Here is a 22,704-nt window from a genome sequence, read left to right as displayed (position 1 = left end):
CCTTAACTAAAATAAATATTTACAAATCTATACGATGATAATGATATTACTATAATGCTCATAATAATCTTGTTAAATACACAAAATATACAAATAAATTTGATTAACAAGTAAGTAAAATATAATAAAACAACTGAAATTCTTTATCCATAAATTCAAATGTTTTTTTCTTATGAAAACTGCCGTCAGCCTAGATCTAGACACGCGGAAGCGTGTCAGCCAAGTTCCAGCCTAACAGAACTGGCGTGTAAAATATAATTTACAAAAAGATTTGTGCTAAAATTTCATTTAAAAGCGATGATAGTATATTTTGTATCGCCAAAGATTTTATTCCCAATCCATGCACGTAATAATTTATCTCAATTCTCACTCATGCCCAATTTCGGAGGCTTTTTGGCAGAAACTTTATCCATTTACTATCGAATTGGCTAATGTCATCGACGACATAAACTTCTGTAAAAAACCCTCAGAAATCAGGTATTTCGTGTCTATAGTGTACTCGGCGAAACATGGCGGTAGGTAGCGGTCATTGACTCCCTGTCAAAAACTTGTCATTTTCTATATAAACCGCGATTGAAAATGAAGTGTCAGATGTTATCAATCGCGGCTTTGTAAATTGTATAGAAAATGACAAGTTTTCCACAGGGAGTCACCGCTACCGGCATGTTTCACCGAGTACAGTATAGCGAATTTGATTGGCTAACTTCATCGACATAAACTTGTGTAAAAAAACTTAGAAATCGGGTATTTCGTTCACATAGTGTCTAGGTCCTAGGATATAACAGCTGAGAATTGAATGCAAATAATTACGCGACTGACCCCCTGAACTTTTATTATTAACGGCTAAATGGTTATTGTCAAATTTTCCGAACTAATGACGATGTAAGTACTCTATGGTTTCGGAATCCGGATTGAAAATGACGCCATTTACGTCTAGAGATTCTGAAATGGCACGGTTTTCTCATTAAGCTAGTTCTAGAGCTCATTAAGGAACCTATTTGCAATATGATCTAGTTTACATTAAGTATCACTATAAAAAAACAACAAAACGATGCGCCAGCGCAATCATAAACACAATATACAAAATATGTACGGTGAAGTGTCCTGTAGAGATCAGTTGTCTAGGACGGGTCGGCGCGCCAAGCCGATCTCGTGCAGGCGGAGTCGCGCCACCAAGCCTGTAAAACAGGAAAAAAAATTTAGCTTGCCCTGCTTACATTAAAATTTCTAATAGGTTATGGTCCATTTTTTAACAGGTTATGGTCCATTGCCTTAGCGGCACTTTATAAATTATGAGAGTTAAAGTATCACAACGAAAAGTTAGGGAAGCCATGTTAACCAATACATTTTCTACTAAATGTCGCCCGCAATTCCAATGTGCCCAAATTCGTTCGTCTGGCGTAAACCTTACATTTTCGCAACAAAATCTATTCTATGTCCTTTGCCATCTCTCAAAGTAAATTCGTATCCGTCCGAATCGTTTCAGCCGTTTAAGCGTGAAGAGGTAACGGACAGACAGACACACTTTCGCAGTTGTTATATTAAAGTGGATTCAACTGTTTTGGTGTCTTACCTGCACGTCAGTGTAGTGTGCGGTGCGCTGACGACGCGCGCTGGCGTGCACCATGGCGCACACGCGGCAGAAAAAGTACGTGTTTATGAACTCGCCCGTACCCTGAAATGGAATATACTATTAATAGTACTTAGTTAATTCATTGGTATCTGACATCTGTAGAGTGTAGACGGAATAAAGATGGATGCTTATGGCATACAAGGAGATTCTGGATTTACAGTGTATTTACTATCTCATCTCTTTACAAACCTGTACTGTAAATAGAGGACTCTTGCCTCGCATCTTTACGAACTTAAGACAGCGATTAACATCTCTGACTTCTATGTCTTATGACTTATTTATGCTCGGTTTCTGAAGTTTCCCCAGAAGTTTATCTATTCGCTAGCGCTTTTGATTGGCTAACGTCAAAATGTCCCAATCGAGAACGCTGTTGAACAGATAAACTCCTGTCAAGACCTCCAGAAACTGGGCAACAGTTGCTTATTTGGCCCTGTTGTAGTATTGCGTAAGCATTTTTTGTTTTAAGTACTTGAAATTAAAAAAAATACTTTATTATTCGCATACCTTTGCGACTAGCACGTACAAAAAAACCGTGACGAAGTCTGCCAAACTGAAACGACGTCAGACGATGCACGGCTTTCAACGCCGCACCGCTGTGCCGGTCAGAGTGGGGGATGTTAGGTTTATTTTCGTTACGGAATTTCTTGATTCGGTCAAAGCCCGCGATAAAAGCTATGCAATAGCTTAAAAACAGCGATTTAAGATTTACATTTGCTTAGTTTGTCGAATGACTTAACAGTTGCTGATCTGACCCACCTTCCACTTGAAGTAGGAGTTGTACAGGTTATCGTCGTCATCCAGCCGTAGGAGGTACGCGGCTAACTCCTCCGGGCTGGCGAACTCTTCCACGTGTATATAGGAGTTATGAGGCGCCGCCGCCGCGTACTCGGACGGCCTAGCCCCCATAACGATCGGTAGCACGTCGTGCCTGAAAACGATGCATATTTCTTGTACACGTATGCAAGGGTTACTTCCCAAACCGATGGTAGGACTCAAGTACATTTTCTAAAACCGTTATTTCCTAACTCATTTGAAGAATAACCTTTTTGATTTTAATTCTGAATTCTTGAAGTTTTTAAAATCGACGCGAAAATGTTTGAAATTACTACAAAGGGCTATGGCCTGCTCCCTGCTCGGTGGGAAGATTTTTCTATGAAGCTGGGCCTGCCACCGCATGCATATCTTTCAGGATAAATAATAAAAAAAAAAAATAATTAAGAACTAAAAACAAAATTAAGGGAAACTTCGGAAACCTTGCACCTGTTAGATGATACAAACTAACAGTCCATAATTTATATTTTAATATTAACTCATAAACAACCGACAATAGGGATTGCCAAGGACAAGTTTTAATCGATTTACGTTTAAAGTGAAATTATATGAACCTTCGTGAGTTGCCTTTCGATACTTTCTCAGCATTCAAGCACATGAACACAATCATATAGGGCCTGTCCACATGTCCACGTTACGACGTCGTTAACGTGGAACGGTGCGGTAACGTGGCACGGTACGTTGCCGTGATGTGAAAATTTACGTCAACGTAACGTAAAAATGCACGTCACGATGTAGCAACATTGTACGTCACCATGCCTTGTAAAACTGCTACATTCTTCACTACTTATTTAGATATGGACCGCACAATACGTATTCTGCTTCTGCTATTGTTAAAAAGACGAACAGAGAGATTTAAGAAAAAAAGACATAAAATGTTGCTACACCGTGACGTGAATATTTATGTTACGTTGCCGTGAATTTTCAGGTCACCTCAACGTACCGTGCCACGTTACACGCGGGACAAATTGCGCTATGTAGCCGACAGTCGTCGTCTATCACACCGAAAGATCCTACCGTCCCTCTGGTGGCAAATTATATATCAAAAACCCTCATTGATAACCAGGGATAGACTATATTGTGTCTACAAGAGTTTTAAAGCAAATAATGGGTGTGAACTGTCATTTCTTACTGTAATCCATTGACGAAGAACTTCTCCGTGATGTAATCTCGGCAGTTGGAGTTCTCGAAGGCGAGGTAGAATTTATACTCCTTGTCCAGCATCTCGAGGCAGTTGGGGTCGGCTCGGGGACAGTGGTGGGAGCCGCAAGCGCCGTATATGTCGACGGGTATGAACTTGGCGAGTTGCCGCGCGTACTGCAGCCGACGGTTCCGCGCGTGGCAGTTGGACACGAACCACGCTACCTGAGGATGGATTTTTTTTGGCCTGAAGTCATTTAAGCCCTGACGTCACTGCGACCCTTGAGGATCTATTGTGACTACTCAGTCCCCAACCCAATGCTGCTCATAAATTGAACGATGTGGTTGAGGTGCCACGAATTTCCTCTGTGGATGAGTAGTATGGATATCATGCTTGACCATTACTCTTTTCCTTTGTAGACCCTCTAGTGCCTGTTATAGAGGCGAAGGGTGTATTTGGTATTTTTTATTACTTATTTTTACGCAAACTACTCGTCTAATAATAATCAACATATTTCAACCTTATTTGGCATAGTTTTAGTACCAGCTGTTTCAGAACTACCTACGGAAAAAATTAATTGGCTTCGCCGTAGACGAGTAAAAACAAGAGAAGCCAAAATTTCTGGCATCTGGCAATGGTTAGTTTGTAAAGATAATAAAAAATTATGCGCTATTAATATTCTGTATTCTATATTTTATCAACTTATCAGTTCACCTGAACAAACATGCATTGTTACGTGTCTATCAGGGTTTTGAATAACGTCATAACTATCTATTATATATTTGCTGTGAGCATACTAGTCAGTAGGCACGTCTGATTGATAGCAAAATAAGGCACCCATATCGGTGTCTACTGATTATTATGCGTAATGCAATGGAAAATCATCGATTGTATTAGATTGACTATAATATAGCATAGGCACTAGATATTATGAACTTGCTTGTGTTTTATATTTTAAAGGAAGTAGAGTTAGTTCTATTCCTAAGTTCGGACGGATACGTTTCATACACAGTTTAAACAATCAACTTCTTATTTGGAAATTCTACAATGTTATCATCGTTCAAAATAGATCTAGTTTCTTCATAATAGCTTCAGTAATATGTTACTGACCCTCTATCTGGAAGAATGTAAACGACGTGATGCGATTGAGTTTCGTTAAGTTCCTAATGCGATAATAATATAATCGAAGAGCTAATTTAGACACAACATTTCGGTAGATTCAGAAACGAGCGCCAGATTCTAAACGACACTAGAAAAACAGTGATGGCGGCAATTACAGTATCATACCTTCTTAGTCTTATTAGCAGCATAGTTCCTCTCGACTTCCTTCTCAGTAATCAGTGGATCGTGGTAGACCCATCGCTCATAAGGTGCGACGATGTCCGAGTCGCGACGGTAGGTCGCCGTCCAGTTGAACACGTCGAGTGAGGTGGGTCGCAGAGACGCCGTGTGGTAGGGACACTCCAAGTAGTAAAGGATCCATATCTGTAACATTAAAGGTAGGCAAATTCGGATACAAGATATCGCAATGTTTGTACCATCGAGGAAATTGATTCCTTGGCAGTTGACAGACCAACGTCATTTGGTCGTATCATGTCAATTCAATGTAAATTGTGATCTATCGGCTGGGTTTGACGTAACGCGACCAAATTACGTAGGTCGTCCCCCATCTGTCTAGGAGGTATCAACTTCTCTGATAGTACCTACCTATACCTGTCGGAGACAGAAGCAAATGACGAACTTACGTTATTTGGTCGGGTCTTGTATACCTACAGACATGCCCAGCCAATTGACATTGATTATAATCAATGTTAGTCGTGTCAATTGGCTGGGCTGGGCATGACATATTAACCCGATCAAATTAAGAACGTACGCAATTCGCCTGTTAATCTCTGATATAAGTAGCCTAAGTACTACCGCGAACCATAGTGCAGGGCAAACAAGATTGTTGTCTATGATTAACCGTCCTCTCTGACGCGTCTGCTAAGCTTGACCTAACCCAACCATAGTATATCAGCCCGGCATATGTCAATGAATCAATTATTTCTGTAATAGAACTTGTGATTCCCCATCCATGGGCGGTAAAACTACAAACAGACGATCAAACTTGGTTGTAGTTTAACCGTAAACCGTTAAATCCTTTCACCTGGTTAGCCGGCCTTCTAACGTTGAAGGGCGTGTGGTGATCCTTGTACAGTATGGCGTCAGCCGAGGCTGCGTCTCTGGTATCAGCTGTCAGCGAACACCTGTCCACCGGACATTTGTTCCGTATGAACTCCGTGCGGCCGCCGGCGACGCCCCATGCGCCCAGACCGTTGGCCAGGAGAATCTTCTTGACTGGCACTTCCTCGTCCTTCGGCAGAGTGTACATTAGCTGCTCCTCGATTCTGGATGGAAGTAGTATACATGTTATCACTGTTATGTGAGTATTCCTTTCGGATACAATTTAAGAACAGTTGACAATGAAGGGAAATGACCACAGTCCAGAATAAACCTATGACATTTTTTTTATTTACTTAGTTTATTATTGGGTAGGTAACGTTAACTTGTTTCCTGGCTTTAATGAAAAGCGAACAAAACTATGTGAATTAAACAGGGAAAGTGATTTTGCAATTATCCTGTCTTTAATATTTTCTGTACAATATCGCACAAAATTTTGAGAAGCACTCAAGACCGAAAAACACTTCAAGCATCTTCAACTTTCAAGCCTTAAAAACATTTCGTGTTTTCGGTTTATAACTCGGGTCTGTTTTAACACTTCCCGATAAGTGACGAAAAGGCTATACACCAATTAACTTGACAGTTTAAGTATGGAGAATCTGTCAAAAAAGTTGTGTATTCACAACTGATAGACTATTGTCTATTCGGCACTTTATCAGAAAGTGGTGAAACAGGGCCTTATTGCCGTAAACATATTTGATATTTTATTGCTTTATTTTTGATCCTATAAAAACTAGTACCTGTCATCCCCTGGCGCGTCGTCGGGAAAGAGTTTGGCGTTCGGGTCGTGTCTGGTCGGCCGCCGCTCCCCGCCGCGGAAGAACCACGGTCGTCGGGATATCTCATCGCCCTCATTGATGAACGCTACCTCGTTGTCCGTTATTAGGTTCTGGAATTAACAGCAAAAGGTTTATACAGCGTAAGTTCTAAAAGTTGGCTAGCAGTGATGCTTGGCATGGCCACCATAGAACGGGCTTCTTTCTACGGAAGAAACAGAATTTGTCTGTTCTTTTTTATTAGGCTCAGCATGATCATTGATCATCAAGATGCTGATGCTACCTCTCGGTTTCTATATGTAAATATATAGACCGTAGGTACTGGATACTATACTTATAAGCACCATCAATATACAACAATATCATTATCATCTTTCGGCTGTCACTTAATACTTATATTATAAGTACTACTTCTAAATACCTACTTAGGTACACATTGAAATGAAATACTTAGACAGACTATAAGGATTAAGGAGAGTATAAAAGGGGTGCTTTAATGGAATGAAAGCATGCAATAATGAGATGAAAACTTTTGTCTAAGCCGGTCGCAAAAGACGCCATCATTATAATTTTCCATTTTCATTTGATTGCGCGAACTTCATTGATGGGGTGACGACTGATGACGTCATTAACCGCACAAGATGGCGTCTCCCGCCATAATTTGAATAAAGAATGAATCGGTCGGTTCAAGTGGTACTTTGGGAAATTTCGTCCGAAGATTTCAGCGTAATTAATGGAATAAATTTTAGAGGAACAAAGCCAGGTTAAAGTGGTAACTGAATAAAGTTGAGACATATTTTTGAGATGTTTTATGACTACACAATTTAAACATAAGTATAACATTCTTCGGTAATAACTGCATGCAACCTTAAATATTTCTTTGCGTTATGTTTTGCCATTGCATGCATAATGGATCCTTTGGATTCCTCGCGTACACGGTACAATACCGTGTACGCGAGGAATCCAAAGGAGTGGGTACTGGGTTAGGAGTTAGCACTAAGGAGTTAGTACTCTATTTGTGTCCATAGACAGCGCCAAACTCTCAACAAAAGCTACCCGTCTGCTTTCAGTTAATTTATTCAAAATTTAATAAAAAAAGCAATAAATGGGTGAATTTCAACAAATGACCATTTTTTTATCATATCGGTGAACTTTTTTATTTAAATACATATTTTATATACTTTTCAGGTTGTATGTATTCTTTAGGATACAAAATGTTCCCAAATTTAATATCATTAACGTATCGTTTAAGACTAAGGAGAAAATTCAGTTTGAATTCTGGTTTCCACCGATATGATAAACCGGCACCGATTTTTATTTCACTGTACCGATATGATAAGCTTAACCACCGAAATGACATACTATTCCAGCGATATGATAATATTATCTTTATAATATTATATTTATGTATTTATTTTGATCAAGAACAGGATGCTTAAAATAAAATTAAAATATTTTAAAAATGTTTTACAATATTTGAGTGGATTTCAACAACTTGCATTTTTATATATTTTTGGTGGAAATTTTTGTTTCCAGCGAAATTGGAGATTAGGTGTTTACGGGAAACTGGTACGACAACCACCACCTAGACGAGTTAGCTTATGACAGAATGAGGTGAATGGCGTATTTTTTATGCTTCAAGAATCAATGGTATTTTGTAAAAATAATGTTTTACACACCCTCTTACCTACCAAAATTGGAATTTGCGAGAAAAATAATCATTAAAAAAAATTCGTGCACTAAAGTTATAGCACATTAACTTAACTATAAACAAACCAAAACTCTACCGATATTCAAAATAACAATATGATATTATTGCCACAAGCAGGATAATTATTTAAGTACACCAAAATTGCATAAAATCGGGGGTTTTGTGATAAACGGTTTTCTTTCATTTCTGGCTGGAAACTGGTACGACCCAGCCCACAGCCACCTCCTAAACGGGTTAGCGTGTGGCTGAATGAAGTAAATGGCGTATTTTTTATGCTTAAGGCGCTGTGGTTGTTGCAACTACGTAAAATGGGTTTTTTAAAACACGCTTTTAGTAAAGGAAATGTCATTATTTAAGTATAAAATAAGTACCGTTTTAAAATTGAGAAAATTTCCTATACGCAAAGGTATATCAGTACGCAATTTGAAAAATTCTGCTCGATAGAAAAAAATCTCAAAGATTATAACGCTGTTTTTTATAATTAAATCATTTTATGGCTAAATTACACACTTTCTAGAAATAACAAAAAATGTAGTATATGTGTCGTAACCTAACGTAAACGATTTAATATATTTGATTTGTGTAATACTAAAAACAAAAGGTTTACTCCTATTTTCTATTATCAAGGCACGCGGCGAGCGCGTAACAGCCACTGTACAAGGTGCGCTGATATGAATGTTATTTTAATTTTTAATGTCCTTAACGTCGATATTCGTACTGACAGACATCGACCTGCTTATTTTAGGGACTACTGGGCCTTAAGAGATCAATGGTATTTTTTAGAAACAACGTTTCGTAAATCCCACCAAAATTTAAAAATTCTCCGCGACAGACCTAAACTGTCTCATTAAAACTCAACTACAGAAGTTAGAACAATAAAATTGATATATTATGAAGAGTCAACTATATAAAACGACTACATAAAAATAAAAATCTAATCCAGTATAAAATAGTTCGGCGACAAGCCACCAAAATTGGAATTCACCTATAAATTATGTTTATTTTCTTGGAAAATAATAATTATTAAAAAAAAAAGATAGGCCGAAATTATAAGCATTATGTTTTACTTTTAAAATCAAAAATGAAAACGATATCTTCAAAAAATAAGATAGCTTTCAGCCTTGCCACGCAAAAAAGCGATTTGGTAAATCCAGTCATTTGATGTAGGGATATAGAATAAATAAAATAATAAAATTTATCATCGTTGCCTTTATTAAAATGAACTAGATCACATCTAGTTCATTTTAATAAAGGAAAATAAAGTAAAAACTTTAAATGGCCCATACATCCTTACATCCATTCATTTTTACTATTATGCGCATTTGTAATTTATTTGTATACTTAACGAAATGCCACTAGATCAACCGATATGATAAAACAATTCACCGATATGGTAAAATTATCAACCGATATGATAAAGCAATCCACCGATGTGACAAAACTGTGCGTTGGTCATGATTCCAAACACAGATATTAGATTTAAGACACCGATTCGTTTTTTCTTATAATTTCGGTGTAAATTATCATATCGGTGGTAAAAATGACCACCGATTACACCGATATGAGAGCAGCGACGTGAGAAAAAACGCACTTTTTAGGAAATTATAAAAAATGTATTATATCTAACATAAATTTGGTTACAGATAATGAAGCTTAATCACTTAATACATCCATTAGAACCAAACAACAATTTTAAAACTATTAATTACATTAAAAAAATTCAATAACCGATATTATAAAATAATTATCCGAGAGCATTTTAATGGCATACTTATATTGTTGGCACGAATTATGCAGCGGTTTGATGTAAATCTGTCTTGACTGCGTGGAAACACACACTAAGGAGTAAATTAAAATTGGGGTGGTGAGACTGTCCGACTCGTCGATGAAAAGTAATGCTCAAATTTCTTTTATCCAGCGAGATCAGGAAAATTCTCAGGACAAGTACATTTGTGCCTCAAAGTAACTATTATCCGTAATTATATAATAAAATATGGTAAGTATATAATAATAGATTAACTAATATTCTACGAAATAATATAAGTTATACCCTTAAATTATTCATATTTTCTAGTATGTAAGCGTTTTTGTTTGTAAAAAAAGTAGAGGGACAGCACCGATTTGATAAAAATAGATCTTTAAGTTATTTATTTCTACCTTTGCAATAGTCCTAGGCATATTATATTTTTGCCACAATCCTATAGCTCCCCATTGAATAGTAAAACAAATAATTTACAACAATATTCCCATTTTTTAATAGTAATTTCAACGAAGACAAAAAAAAGCCGTTTGGGAAATTCACCCAAATATTTAAATCCAACGCAGGAATGTGATAACACTATGCGGCTACAGTGTGATTACGAGGATGTTATCAAACATCTGTAAAAGCAGACATGGCTGTTCGGATTCCGGTGCGTACATGCGATAGTATTTTAAATATTTTTAAACAACGCTTACGAGTTATGATAGAACCGCAGATATAGATGGAATTTAGAACATATGACCAGCTTGTACTATTATCTATTCTGTGATATTACTGTTACGGTTATTATCTATTCGGTATTATTACTGTAACCAGTTGTTACGTGCTAAGGGTCCATGGGAGAATGATGCTATGCGGGAGGCTCAAGAGAGAGATGACGACCTTCGGCACATCATCACATGGAAGAAACGGGGTGATGTAATACCAACCTGGAGTGAGGTTGCACCCACTGGCGCTGTCACTAAGGCGTACTGGGCGCAATGGGACAGTCTGATACTTCAAAACGGAAGTATCAGACTGTTCCCATTTCCGGAAGAGTACTATGGAAATGGGAGAAGACCAACGGCAGAGAGTTCCATCTTCAGATAGTTGTCCCAAGAACGAGAGTACCAGATGTTCTCCGTGAAATGCACGATGGCGTATCAGGAGGTAATCTAGGTGTCAAGAGGACGTTAACAAAAGTTCGAGAACGATACAGGATTGGTGCCGCAAATGCACTACTTGCGCTGCAGTGAAGGGACCACAGACAAGGAGCCGTGGGAGCCTGCGCTTGTATAACGTTGGCGCACCATGGGAACGAATTGCAGTTGACGTAGCTGCCCCCGTAGACAAGTGGCAAAACGCTTACGCTAACGTTAACGCTAGCGCTACAAAATGTATGGATTTGACATTAGTATTCGCTAGCGAAGCGATGACTTATGTCAAATCGCATACATTTTGTAGCGCTAGCGTTAGCGTTAGCGTTAGCGCTTTGCCACTTGTCTACAGGCCCTGGGCCATTTCCTGTAACGGAATCAGGAAACAAGTATTTTATGGTTGTCATGGATTACTTCACCAAATGGCCGGAAGTGTTCGCCATACCAAACCAAGAAGCTACAACAGTCGCTTCTAAATTAGTCGAAGAAGTGATATCTCGGTTTGGTGTGCCTCTGGAAATCCATTCTGATCAGGGCAGGAATTTTGAATCGCAAGTCTTCCAGGAAGTGTGCAGAATTTTGGGAATGCATAAAACGAGGACCACCGCGTACCATCCACAGTCTGATGGAATGGTTGAGAGATTTAACCAGACCCTTGAGAGGACAACAACAGGACTGGGACAAGTATATACCGCTCTTCCTTCTGTCGTACCGTACCGCCGAGCATGAGAGCATAAAAGCTACCCCGGCGTATGTCAATTACGGTAGAGAACTGCGAGTACCAGTAGACCTCTTGACAGGAGGGTCACCGGAGGAACCGAAGACCGTACAAGACTATGTCTACGATTTAAGGGAAAAGATGCGCTATATACACGCCATGGTTCGGGAAAATGGGTTACAGTCAAGTGAGAACATGAAGACCAGATACGATCGGAAATCGAACACGAGCGGCTTCGAAGAAGGGTCATAACCCAACTCGCCGAAAAGGCAAATCTCCAAAATTGCAGACCAAGTGGGACGGCCCATACAAAAGTGGTTACCCGATTGAATGATTCAAAAGACTTACAGGATTCAAAAGCAACCAAGAGGAACATTCAAAGTGGTACACAAAGACCGTCTGGCGCGTTACCATGGCAGTAACAATAATGCTCGGAGCATCTCTAAGAGGGGAGTAGTGTTACGGTACATGGTATACGGACACGTGGTGCCATCTAGCGACAAACCAGCGAAACTTACCGAGGGAGCACAGGCAACATAAATCCCCTACTCAATACTAGATGGCATGAGGTGCATGCACATATTCGAACCTTCTAGAAAGGTCCAATGTTTGTTTACGTGTTTACCGTTTATTTGTTTGCGTGTTTACGTGTTTTAATTTAGACCTTATGACTGAGCCCATAAGGTCTAAATTAAATTAAACTTACTGCACTTATCGTAAGGACGGCAGTTTTATTGTGGTACATGCTCGAGCCTCCTAGAAAGTTCCCACGGTTGTTTACTTGTTTACGTGAATCGGGAACTTTCTGGAATTCGTCTTGCCATATAAAAAGCCGCAGGCAGGCCCGGCGAGTCAGTTCCATCTGAGCGATCTTCGAGGCGACAACAAGTGATCAATAGTGAGTGAACCAGTAAGACCTGCGACTTGGCTACGACCTAGGACAGTGATAGTGCTTAGTGATTGGACCTAGTGATTAGTGTTTGGACTTAGTGCTAAGTGTTGTGACCTAGTGTTTAGTGCAGTGTTAATAGAGTCTTCAAGAGAGTCACCAGGTCTTTCTCTCCAAATCCTCGAACCCTAGCACGTAACATTACTTACTAATAAAAATATTCTTGTTACTTTGTCGCCTTCTCGGTTATGGCTGTAACTATCTACTTAACTTTATTTTTATTTTTTATAATTAGTTTCAAAAAATACTATATAGCTAACTGGCTGGGAACTGCATTTTACACCACACACTCACGCCACCCACGAGGTTAAAAAACATGCTCCTTTTTACTCAAAGTATTTCCAATACGAAATTTCATCAATGGGCACTTTCACATTTATATTATTAGTATGAAATACCCAAAAATATACGTAGGCGTCTCCAGGGGGCGGCAAACACGCCGACCCACCCCCTTAGGTCGCGTTGTTGAAATATTACTCAAATTAAGTAAGTAGACGTACGTAATTAGTGCGATTGTATTTTTCCCTTTGCAGCTAAAAATTAACAAAAATATGTAGGATTTTTCCATATTCAAATATATTTCATACATATTTAACAATACCTAATTTCGTACACAAATGAATTTCTAATAAACAATGAAATAACTCATATTATTTATATCTTCCTTGAAGTTTGTTTTATGAAAAAATTCTTAAAGAAACTAACGAATTGTCACATACCAGCTTTTACCTGGTGTTTCAGGCTTCAGCGTTGATATTCTTTATACTTATAATCTACCTAACATTAAGTAGCTACCTAGTTATTATTAAACGTCAGCCATCGAAGGAAAGAGTGTTCTCAGAAAAAAAAAATATACTTACAGCCTAACATAAAATTTCCTCCTTTTTGAAGTCGGTTAAAAAGAAGAGCCAAGAAGAGTCAGAAAGTAGATTATCTACTTTAAATGCCTGTTTTCAATAACGTCCCCTAACGTCAAACTTGTAAGAATTCTATTTAAATAGAAGTCTTTGATAACACCTCTCCTTTTCTGGGGGTTAAAAGTCTTTAATTCGTGAAAATTCATTACTTATGCATAAATAAGTAATTATTATTATATCAACATGATGATGATAGTTCCAGCATCATTTCGCATTATGTGACGTGTACACGTCATGTAAACGACTTCATTATCCAGCGCCATATTTTAACAGGTCGTAATTGACCGTGACATAATTGCGTTACGAGCGTTTGCCCGTAAACGTTATAATTTAGGGACAACAGTAGAATAAAATGCTCACTTATTATAGTCAGCCCCGGATTTATAAATAGGCCGGCATAGGCCACGGCCGAGGGGCGGCTGCGTCCTAGGCCTACTCTCATAAAAAAAATCAATTCGGCACTAAGCCTAGTGAGTTTTTACCTTTGAGAACCCTATAATGGCAACTCATAAGGATTAAGGATCATTCAAGAATCCTTCTCTTGGAAACTCTGAGAAAAAGTTGTTGCGAAAGCACCCGCTAATATTATTACCAAAGTGGTAACTGTTTGCTTTATAGCCTAGCGACGTTTTAGTTTCAGATGGAAATATTATTGAGATCAACTTAAGTTTAGCGAAAAATGCTTGAGATTTTTGGTTGGGTTCCACAGTCCACTTTCTAATTCGAATTTCAAGATTTTGAGTGTTGAAATTTAAAAGTACTCACAGGAACTAGAAACAAAAGTGGAAAAATCTCTCATATTTTTGACTTTTGCTGTTTGATTCTAGAGACTTTGGGATGATAATATCCAAAGCCAATACAAGCCCAGGGTCCGATTAAAGGGGGGATAAGCCGGGCATTTGCCCAGAGCAGCAAAAAAAGGGGGGTGGCAAAATTTACTTTTTTTAAATGAAATAAGGGGGCAAACGAGCAAACGGGTCACCTGATGGAAAGCAACTTCCGTCGCCCATGGACACACGCAGCATCAGAAGAGCTGCAAGTGCGTTGCCGGCCTTTTAAGAGGGAACAGGGTACTTGGGGAGGGTAAGGAAGGGAAGGGAATAGGGGAGGGTAGAAAAGGGAAGGGAAGGGAATAAGGAGGGTAGGGAAGGGAATAGGGTAGGGGGTTCGGCCTCCGGTAAACTCACTCACTCGGCGAAAGACAGCACAAGCGCTGTTTCACGCCGGTTTTCTGTGAGAACGTGGTATTATCCGGTCGAGCCGGTCTATTCGTGCCGAAGCATGGCTCTCCCACGTATTTTATTCGTGAAAATGATGTCTTCTTGATGTCTTTCATGCACAAGCCTATTTTCAAAGCCGCATTGGACAGTAAGACCCTTGTTGTATAAAAGAGCTAAGCCTATTGCTTATATAGGTTAACATGTCACGTGCATGGGGTCCGTAATGCACGATGCCGTATTCGCGACCTATATGCACCCCATCGATACGGTTACATAAGCGATGCGGAGCTGCATAGTGCATACTAGCGCAGATCTTATGCTAAGTACTCACATACGGTTTTTCTCGATAGTTTTACTGCAAATCGAGCAATTACCACCGTGTGGACCGCAAAACTGACAGCTCGAAGGCTCGCTTCGAGCCGGCTCGATGGAATTAAATATGTCAAATATGTCATTTCCTTTGATTCGGAGTAAAACTATCGAGCAAAACCGTATGTCAGTACTTAGCATTTGACATATTAAATTCCATCGAGCCGGCTCGAAGCTAGCCTTCGAGCTGTCAGTCAGTCTGTCAGTCCACACGGTGGTTATTGCTCGATTTGGAGTAAAATCACAGAATATATATTAGTTTACCAAGTAAAACTATCGAGCAAAACCGTATGTGAGTACTGAGTACTTACTTAGCATATGAAACTTTTAGTACAGCGGGCAGCGACTGTTACCTAGTATGACAGTATAGTGTCATGCTTTCGTCAGTTATAGCGAAGTAAGATGTCAAAATACGTATGGCACTCGGGGACTGCCGCGGTAAAGCTATCGCATAGCATTTTTTATCAACTTATGCAATTATAGTTCGCATACGTCTCGTGAGTCGTGACTCGTCGCACGCAGTGCGCACACAGACACCCTGCCGAAGTCTGCCGAACTGAAACGATCCTAGGCTAGGTACTACTAAATACTAATATATATTCTGTGCCTAGGCGAATGTTAGGTGTTTTTCGTAACGGAATTACTTGACACGCCACGCAGCTGTGCAAATTGCACTATCCTAAAATGTATATTATGATTTGACGCAATGCATCGCAAGCGCCATGGCACTCACCACTCAGCCGGATGGCCTTTCACATTGCACCGTGAATCGTGACGACGAGATGCGAATTGCGAAGCATTTTTATAAATGTATCATTCGAAAATGGAACCCATCACAACTCACAATCGAAGTCGATCATCTGCATAGCTGTTGCCCCGTAGGTCTACACGTAAACTAGGTAGGTATACATGATGGGTATACATATGAGGTTTTTTTATGAAATAAGGGGGCAAACGAGCAAACGGGTCACCTGATGGAAATCAACTTCCGTCGCCCATCGACACTCGCAGCAGCTGCAGGTGCGTTGCCGACCTTTTAAGAGGGAATAGGGTAATAGGGGTGGGTAGGGAAGGGAAGGGAAGGGAAGGAAATAGAGGAGGGAAGGGAATAGGCTAGGGGATTGGGCTTCCGGCAAACTCACTCACTCGGCGAAACACAGCGCAAGCGCTGTTTCACGCAGGTTTAGGTTAGTTATTTCCCCGTCGAGCCGGCCCATTCGTGCCAAAGCATGGCTCTCCCACGTCCAAAACTATATCTACTCCGTACTACTATACCTATTTATAAGTAGGTATAATATAGCTATTTTCGCCTCTACGTTTGAATTAAACTTTTTAAGCCATAATAATTATTGCATTAGCTTTTATCGCGGGCTTTGAGCGCGGCGACGGAATAACGAAAATAAACCTAACAGTTAACACTCCAACGGTGCGTCTATCGTCTAACGTCGTTTCAGGTCGGCAGACTTCGGCACGGTGTGTGCGTGCGATTAGACGTACTTATTGCGAAATGTGAGTTATAATTGCACAAGTTGATAAATAAAATCGGCCAAGTGCTAGTCGGACTCGCGCACGAAGGGTTCCGTACTGTTATAGAGCAAACATAGACCAAAAATTGTGTTTTTGTATGGGAGCCCCCCTTAATTTTTTATTTTATTTTAATATTATTCTTAAACATTGAAGTAGACATATAATAAGGGCCTTTGTGAAAATAGCAAGTGCCTACCTAACAGCTTTTATTGATATCAAGTAAAAAAAGCAAAAAAATCAGGTTTGTTGTATGGGAGCCCCCTTTAAATATTTATTTTATTTTGTTTTTAGTATTTGTTGTTATAGCGGCAAGTGGCAACAGATATACATAATCTGTGAAAATTTCAGAACTCTAGCTATAGCGGTTCTTGAGATACAGCCTGGAGACAGACAGACGGACAGACAGACATCGAAGTCTCATGAATATGGTTCCGTTTTCACCCTTTGGGTACGGAACCTTAAAAATGCTATGCAATTTAGCTATAGCCTTTACCGCGGTAGTTCCCGAGTGCGACACGTATATTTTTTTTAAATAAAATTCGGAGGCACATAAAAAACTAATCACCAAACTTCGTGGATCCAAAAGCTGTTTTCAGAATTTCATCGAGTTAGTTTGGTACTCGAATCTAATCGTCTACTCGCTTTAACTACAGTTTTCGGGGTTCATTCGAAATTGCAAAATAACCAAATATGTGCCATAGAAAAATTCATTTCGAATGCTGCAATAAAAGATGAACTTTACTGGAAAGACTTGGAGCTCCTCCAAAAAACTTACTTGCGTTGAGCACACAGCTGACCTAACTTTGGAAATGGAACCATTTGGCTAACGTCTACTTTAACTTTATTCGAATGTTTTTTTATGCTATTGCATAACTTTAATGCGGGCTTTGACTGCGGTGACCGAATGAAGAAATTCCGTAACGCAAAATAAATCTAACACCTCCAGGCTCCCACTGCGACCGGCACAGCGGTGCGGGCTGCAGCGTTGAAAGCCGTGCATCGTCTAGCATCGTTTCAGTTCGGCAGACCGCTGCAGACTTTGGCACGGTGTTTGTGTGCGTGCGACTAGACGTATGCGTGTAATCACCGAGTGCCACACGTATTATTTTTTGTTAAGTAGGTACACACGTTTACCGGTCACACAGAAATTCATACGAAAGATATTATGCACTGGCAGGCACAGGTGAAGACAATTTATTTGGTAGACTGTCCAAAAAAATCCATGGGATTACCATACATCACGGAAGCGCGGTAAAATAAGCGTTGTATTTATTTTTTATGTGGCATTTAAATTGATAAAACGGCATAAAGCTGGCCGCATACTCACGTTTTTCGTATTCGATTTCCGTATTCGAAAAACCGGAATCAGTAGAAAATACAATTGTTCTGCCGCACACGTTCCTTTTCTCCGAACGGAACGTATTCCGCACGTACGTTTCGAGTGCAAGCCGTTGTTTTTGCGTGAAAAACTAACGTTTGCACTAGTCTCACGGAATTTCGAATCGAAATTCCACATTAGGAAATCGAATACGGAAAACGTATATATATGCGGCCAGTCTCAAAATATGTAAGTACCTACCTATTGTATGTAGGTATTTTCATACCAGGAATATTTGGCACTTGGCAGTGCTGTGACGCGTTGCTTCGCTGCAGCGTAGTGCCGTCGAGTGCGGTCTCACCTTTATCCGTTACGAGTTACGACTGGTCCAACAAGTCAGGACTCCATCAAAATGTTCACGTACCGGCTCAACGGCGTCCTCTCTGGGCAGCGGCGGCTGCGAGGGGTGCGGCCGGGCCGGCGGCGGCGGGCGCAGCAGCAGCAGCGCCAGCGCCGTCAGCACCAGCGGCAGTAGCAGCGCCGCCCGCCGCAGCGCCCGCGCCGCGCGCGCCCACATCACACGCGCATCGCGACACTACCGCATCTGATACGACCGCATCTGAAGCAACAAAATGTTTTTTTTTTCACGCATTTATTAGCTTGGGAATTGGGATGTATGTAACGGAATCTTTTAGCTCGATTTTTACCTATATTGAGTACAGTGGCGTAACTTAATAGTCTACTAACTGCCCCGGTGAACTTCGTGTCACTTTTAAAGTCACCTTCCCTGGACTTCTACGAATATTTTAAGACTAAAATCAGCCTAACCCGTCCAGCCGTTTTCGAGTTTTAGCGCGACTAACACATTTGAAAATCCATTTTTATATATTAGATAACATCCGGGGCCCTCGCAGCATCAGAAGAGCTGCAGGTGCGTTGCCGGCCTATTAAGAGGGAATAGGGTAATAGGGGAGGGGAGGGAAGGGAATAGAGGAGGGTAGGGAAGGAAATAGGAGAGGGTAGGGAAGGGAAAAGGGTAGGGTATTGGGCCTCCGGTAAACTCACTCACTCGGCGAAACACAGAGCAAGCGCTGTTTCACGCCGGTTTTCTGTGTGCCCGTGGTATTTCTCCGGTCGACTCGGCCCATTCGTGCCGGAGCATGGCTCTCCCTCGTCAAAATCTGACCTCACGGCCTCTTGGGCCGGGGCCCTATTGAGTCGGGGGCTCGTGGCATTTTGCCAGCCCTGTGACTTACGCCACTGCTTCAGTACTCAGTAGTCTAGTTAATTTGAAACATATTTTTATACATAAGTATTAAGATTTAAGAGCCAATGACAATGATTAAATTTTGTTAAATTAAATAATTATGCCATAAAGCTAGACCGTATATTAACTTTAACCAGGATTATGCATTGAACGAGTTAAATGCATAACCCATCCATCCAGTCAAGACTGTCACCTATACAATTTTGTTCCCGAAACACCCTTTGTAGTTTAAAAATTATCTACTAGTTGCAACCATAACTCTGGGCCTGTCTCACCACTTCCTGATAAGTGACGAATAGGCTATCCGCCAATTAATTAACTTGACGGATCAAGTATGGAGAATCTTTCAAAATAAGTAGTTGTGAATAGCCTATTCGGAACTTTATCGGAAAGTGGTGTGAAACAGGCCCTTAAGCTAATATACGACGACCTCTGTGACTCAGTGGTGAGCGCGTTGGTAGCTCAAGCCGGGGGTCGCGGGTTCGAGTCCCGCTGACGGAACAAGAAGTTTTCAAAGTTTTTGTTCCGTCAAGGTCATGGATGTGTATTAAATATGTGTATCATATAATAAAAATCTTAAATATATGTATAGTATAAAAGTATTAAATATATTTCCGTTGTCTGGTACCTGTAACACAAGTCCTTCAGGTACTTACCACAGGGCCAGACTGACGTGGTGTGAAGCGTCCATAGATATTATTATTATTATTATATGCCTAGCGAATACCTACCGCGAAACATGCCAACTTTGCCAGCTTTTTTCAAATAATTTTAATTCTTGTAAAAAAGAATTTTGGAAAAGATGGTGTTTACTATAGACATTTAAACGATATCGCGAATAATATCCTACTAAATTGACTGGGCAATGTTACCCTTACATTTCATTCCTTTTCCATACAATTTGCATTTTGGTCTGTAAAAGTACTAGGGCTGCCACATATCTATAAAATAACTTAATTATCTTTTTATTTATTTATTCATATAAGAAACACGGAAAACTTACAGCTAAGTAATATTGGTGACAATTTTATGTGTGAATCAGAAAGCCAATTACAAGTTTTCACATCTAAGTAACAGAAACAATTAAATACATGATATTGTGAACGGTCTTAATAATTAGATATAGGGATATTTTTAAGTAAGATATATTATAACAAAAACAAGTAAGTAAAGCAAAAAGTTTAAACTTTAAAGGATAGTTTGACCAAAAACCAAAAAGAAGAACATGCTAACTACATCGTACAATTTACCATAGTATTGTGGTTTGAACAGATACAAATTTAGGAAATCAAGTTGTCAAAAAATTTACAGCTCAAGCTTTTTTAGTAATGAATACATCAAGATCGTAATCTCGGCATAGCTTGTTGAAGTTGTGACTCGCTCTCACATAGGTACGACATACGAGTTTTATCTGCAGTTAGTGGAGGCTATTGGTACAGATGTTGCCTGAAATAAACCATATAACGACAGTATTATAAATAAGTTAGCATTTAACAATACAAGAAGTAATGTTTCAATTTAAATAAATAAATGGTATGTTTTTGTTGCTTTATTAGTTATTACTGAGCAAGGCATACAGTAATAAAAAATAACATAGATTTTTAGTAAATTACTAAAAGTATTTAAAAATGTCCAATTTGACAACCCTAAGGATTTTTTGATACCGGGCAATGTTGTCAATCGATGATCGGAATACTGCTGGGTTAGTTTGCCCACCATCATAAGTTTTATTTTATAATTCCCTGATTAATTACATTATCACTATAATACTCTATATTAGATATTATTCTATAATATATCAAAAGCAAACTAACCTGTGGTTTCACCATCACGCACAATTCACTTACAAATCTGCACCACAATTTGCCCGCAAAAATACGTACCGTTTTTCATAAGTTCCAAAAAGTTACTGAATAAAGTTAGCAATACGGGGTATTTCTCTATGTTACCAGTCATATAATCTATTTTCTGCCAAATTAAACAAATGTTGACATAATATTAAAATAACTCTGTACATCAAAGATTTGCTTAAGAATGGATCTTTGGGCAAAGTTATCGTATGTGGCAAAGTTGGCATGTTTCGCGGTACCTATTCCGCTAGGTATATTAACTTTATGGTTGCAACGGCGGACTAAATGTCTTATCAGTTGTCACTTATCACTTATGGCATAAAGCAATTAAGTCCGCCTTTGAACCTTTATATGCGCATCAAGAGTTTAAACAAGTAATTATAAACTAAATAATCGGCCAAGTGCGAGTCGGACTCGCGCACGAAGGGTTCCGTACCGTTATAGAGAAAATATTATAGGCCAAAAATTGTGTTTTTTTATGGGAACCCCAGTTAAATTTTTATTTTATTTTAGTATTATAATTAAATAAGTACAAATATTAAAATAAAGGATTTTGTGGAAAATTCAAGTGCCTACTTGTTTCTATTTAATTGATATAGAGCAAAAAAGGCCGAAGAAATCACGTTTGTTGTATGTGAGCCCCCCTTAAATATTAATTTTATTTTGTTTTTAGTATTTTTTGTTATAGCGGCAACTGTACAGACATGCATATTGCACATTCTGTGAAAAATTCAGAACTCTAGCTATATCGAAGTTTTAGTAATAGGGTCGCGGGTTTTTACCCTTTGGGTACGGAACCCTAAAAAGAGTACAGCGAAACCTAGCGTTCTACTACCGAAGTGCGAAAACATAATATTTTATTAATATAGTGTTATGCCTGCTGCTGAATCATCTCAATTTACGTCTAGTGTTGTGAATAAAAAAACTGAAAAGTGAAAACACACAGAAACAAAAACACAAAAAAATATTTTTTAATAAAGTTATCAGATAACCAGATATTATTGAAATCACAAGTCACAACCAATCAAACCTGACAACGGAAAATATATTATTTCAAACCATAGACTTAATATATAAACATCTAAAGAAATTCCACAGATGATACCAAATACTAATTACCATAAACCTATAATGCTATATTATGTCTATGCTAATTACCAACTTACTTGTCATAGGTTACATTAAAACCTTGTTGGTATCAGAAACCACTACAAAAATTGCACTTCTCCGATAAATTTGTTAAATCACCAAGAGGCAAGAAGCTTGCACTTATGCCTACATAAACAATTAATAAACATATGAGGTCAAAATACTCTATAGATCTAGTTGGCTATACTAGCCTATGAGTGTACAAACTTT

General features: G+C 39.2%; 1 protein-coding gene across 1 annotated transcript; it reads right to left on the bottom strand.

The window, feature by feature from the left end:
* Positions 1–887: 887 nt before the first annotated feature.
* Positions 888–18,772, bottom strand: LOC121736186 (glycoprotein 3-alpha-L-fucosyltransferase A; the record flags this gene model as incomplete). The annotated part of the gene is made up of 8 exons (XM_042127273.1): positions 888–1,178; positions 1,574–1,675; positions 2,390–2,561; positions 3,597–3,829; positions 4,893–5,090; positions 5,752–5,992; positions 6,566–6,714; positions 18,653–18,772. Coding segments are annotated over 8 exons (1,272 nt in total), but the record flags the coding sequence as incomplete, so codon positions are not given.
* Between the last annotated feature and the right edge of the window lie 3,932 nt (positions 18,773–22,704).

This window comes from Aricia agestis, chromosome 18, assembly GCF_905147365.1.
Source record: "Aricia agestis chromosome 18, ilAriAges1.1, whole genome shotgun sequence".
Classification (NCBI taxonomy): Eukaryota; Metazoa; Arthropoda; class Insecta; order Lepidoptera; family Lycaenidae; genus Aricia; species Aricia agestis.
The sequence above is the reverse complement of the archived record's forward strand: the minus strand, read 5'-3'. Positions and strand labels throughout refer to the sequence as shown.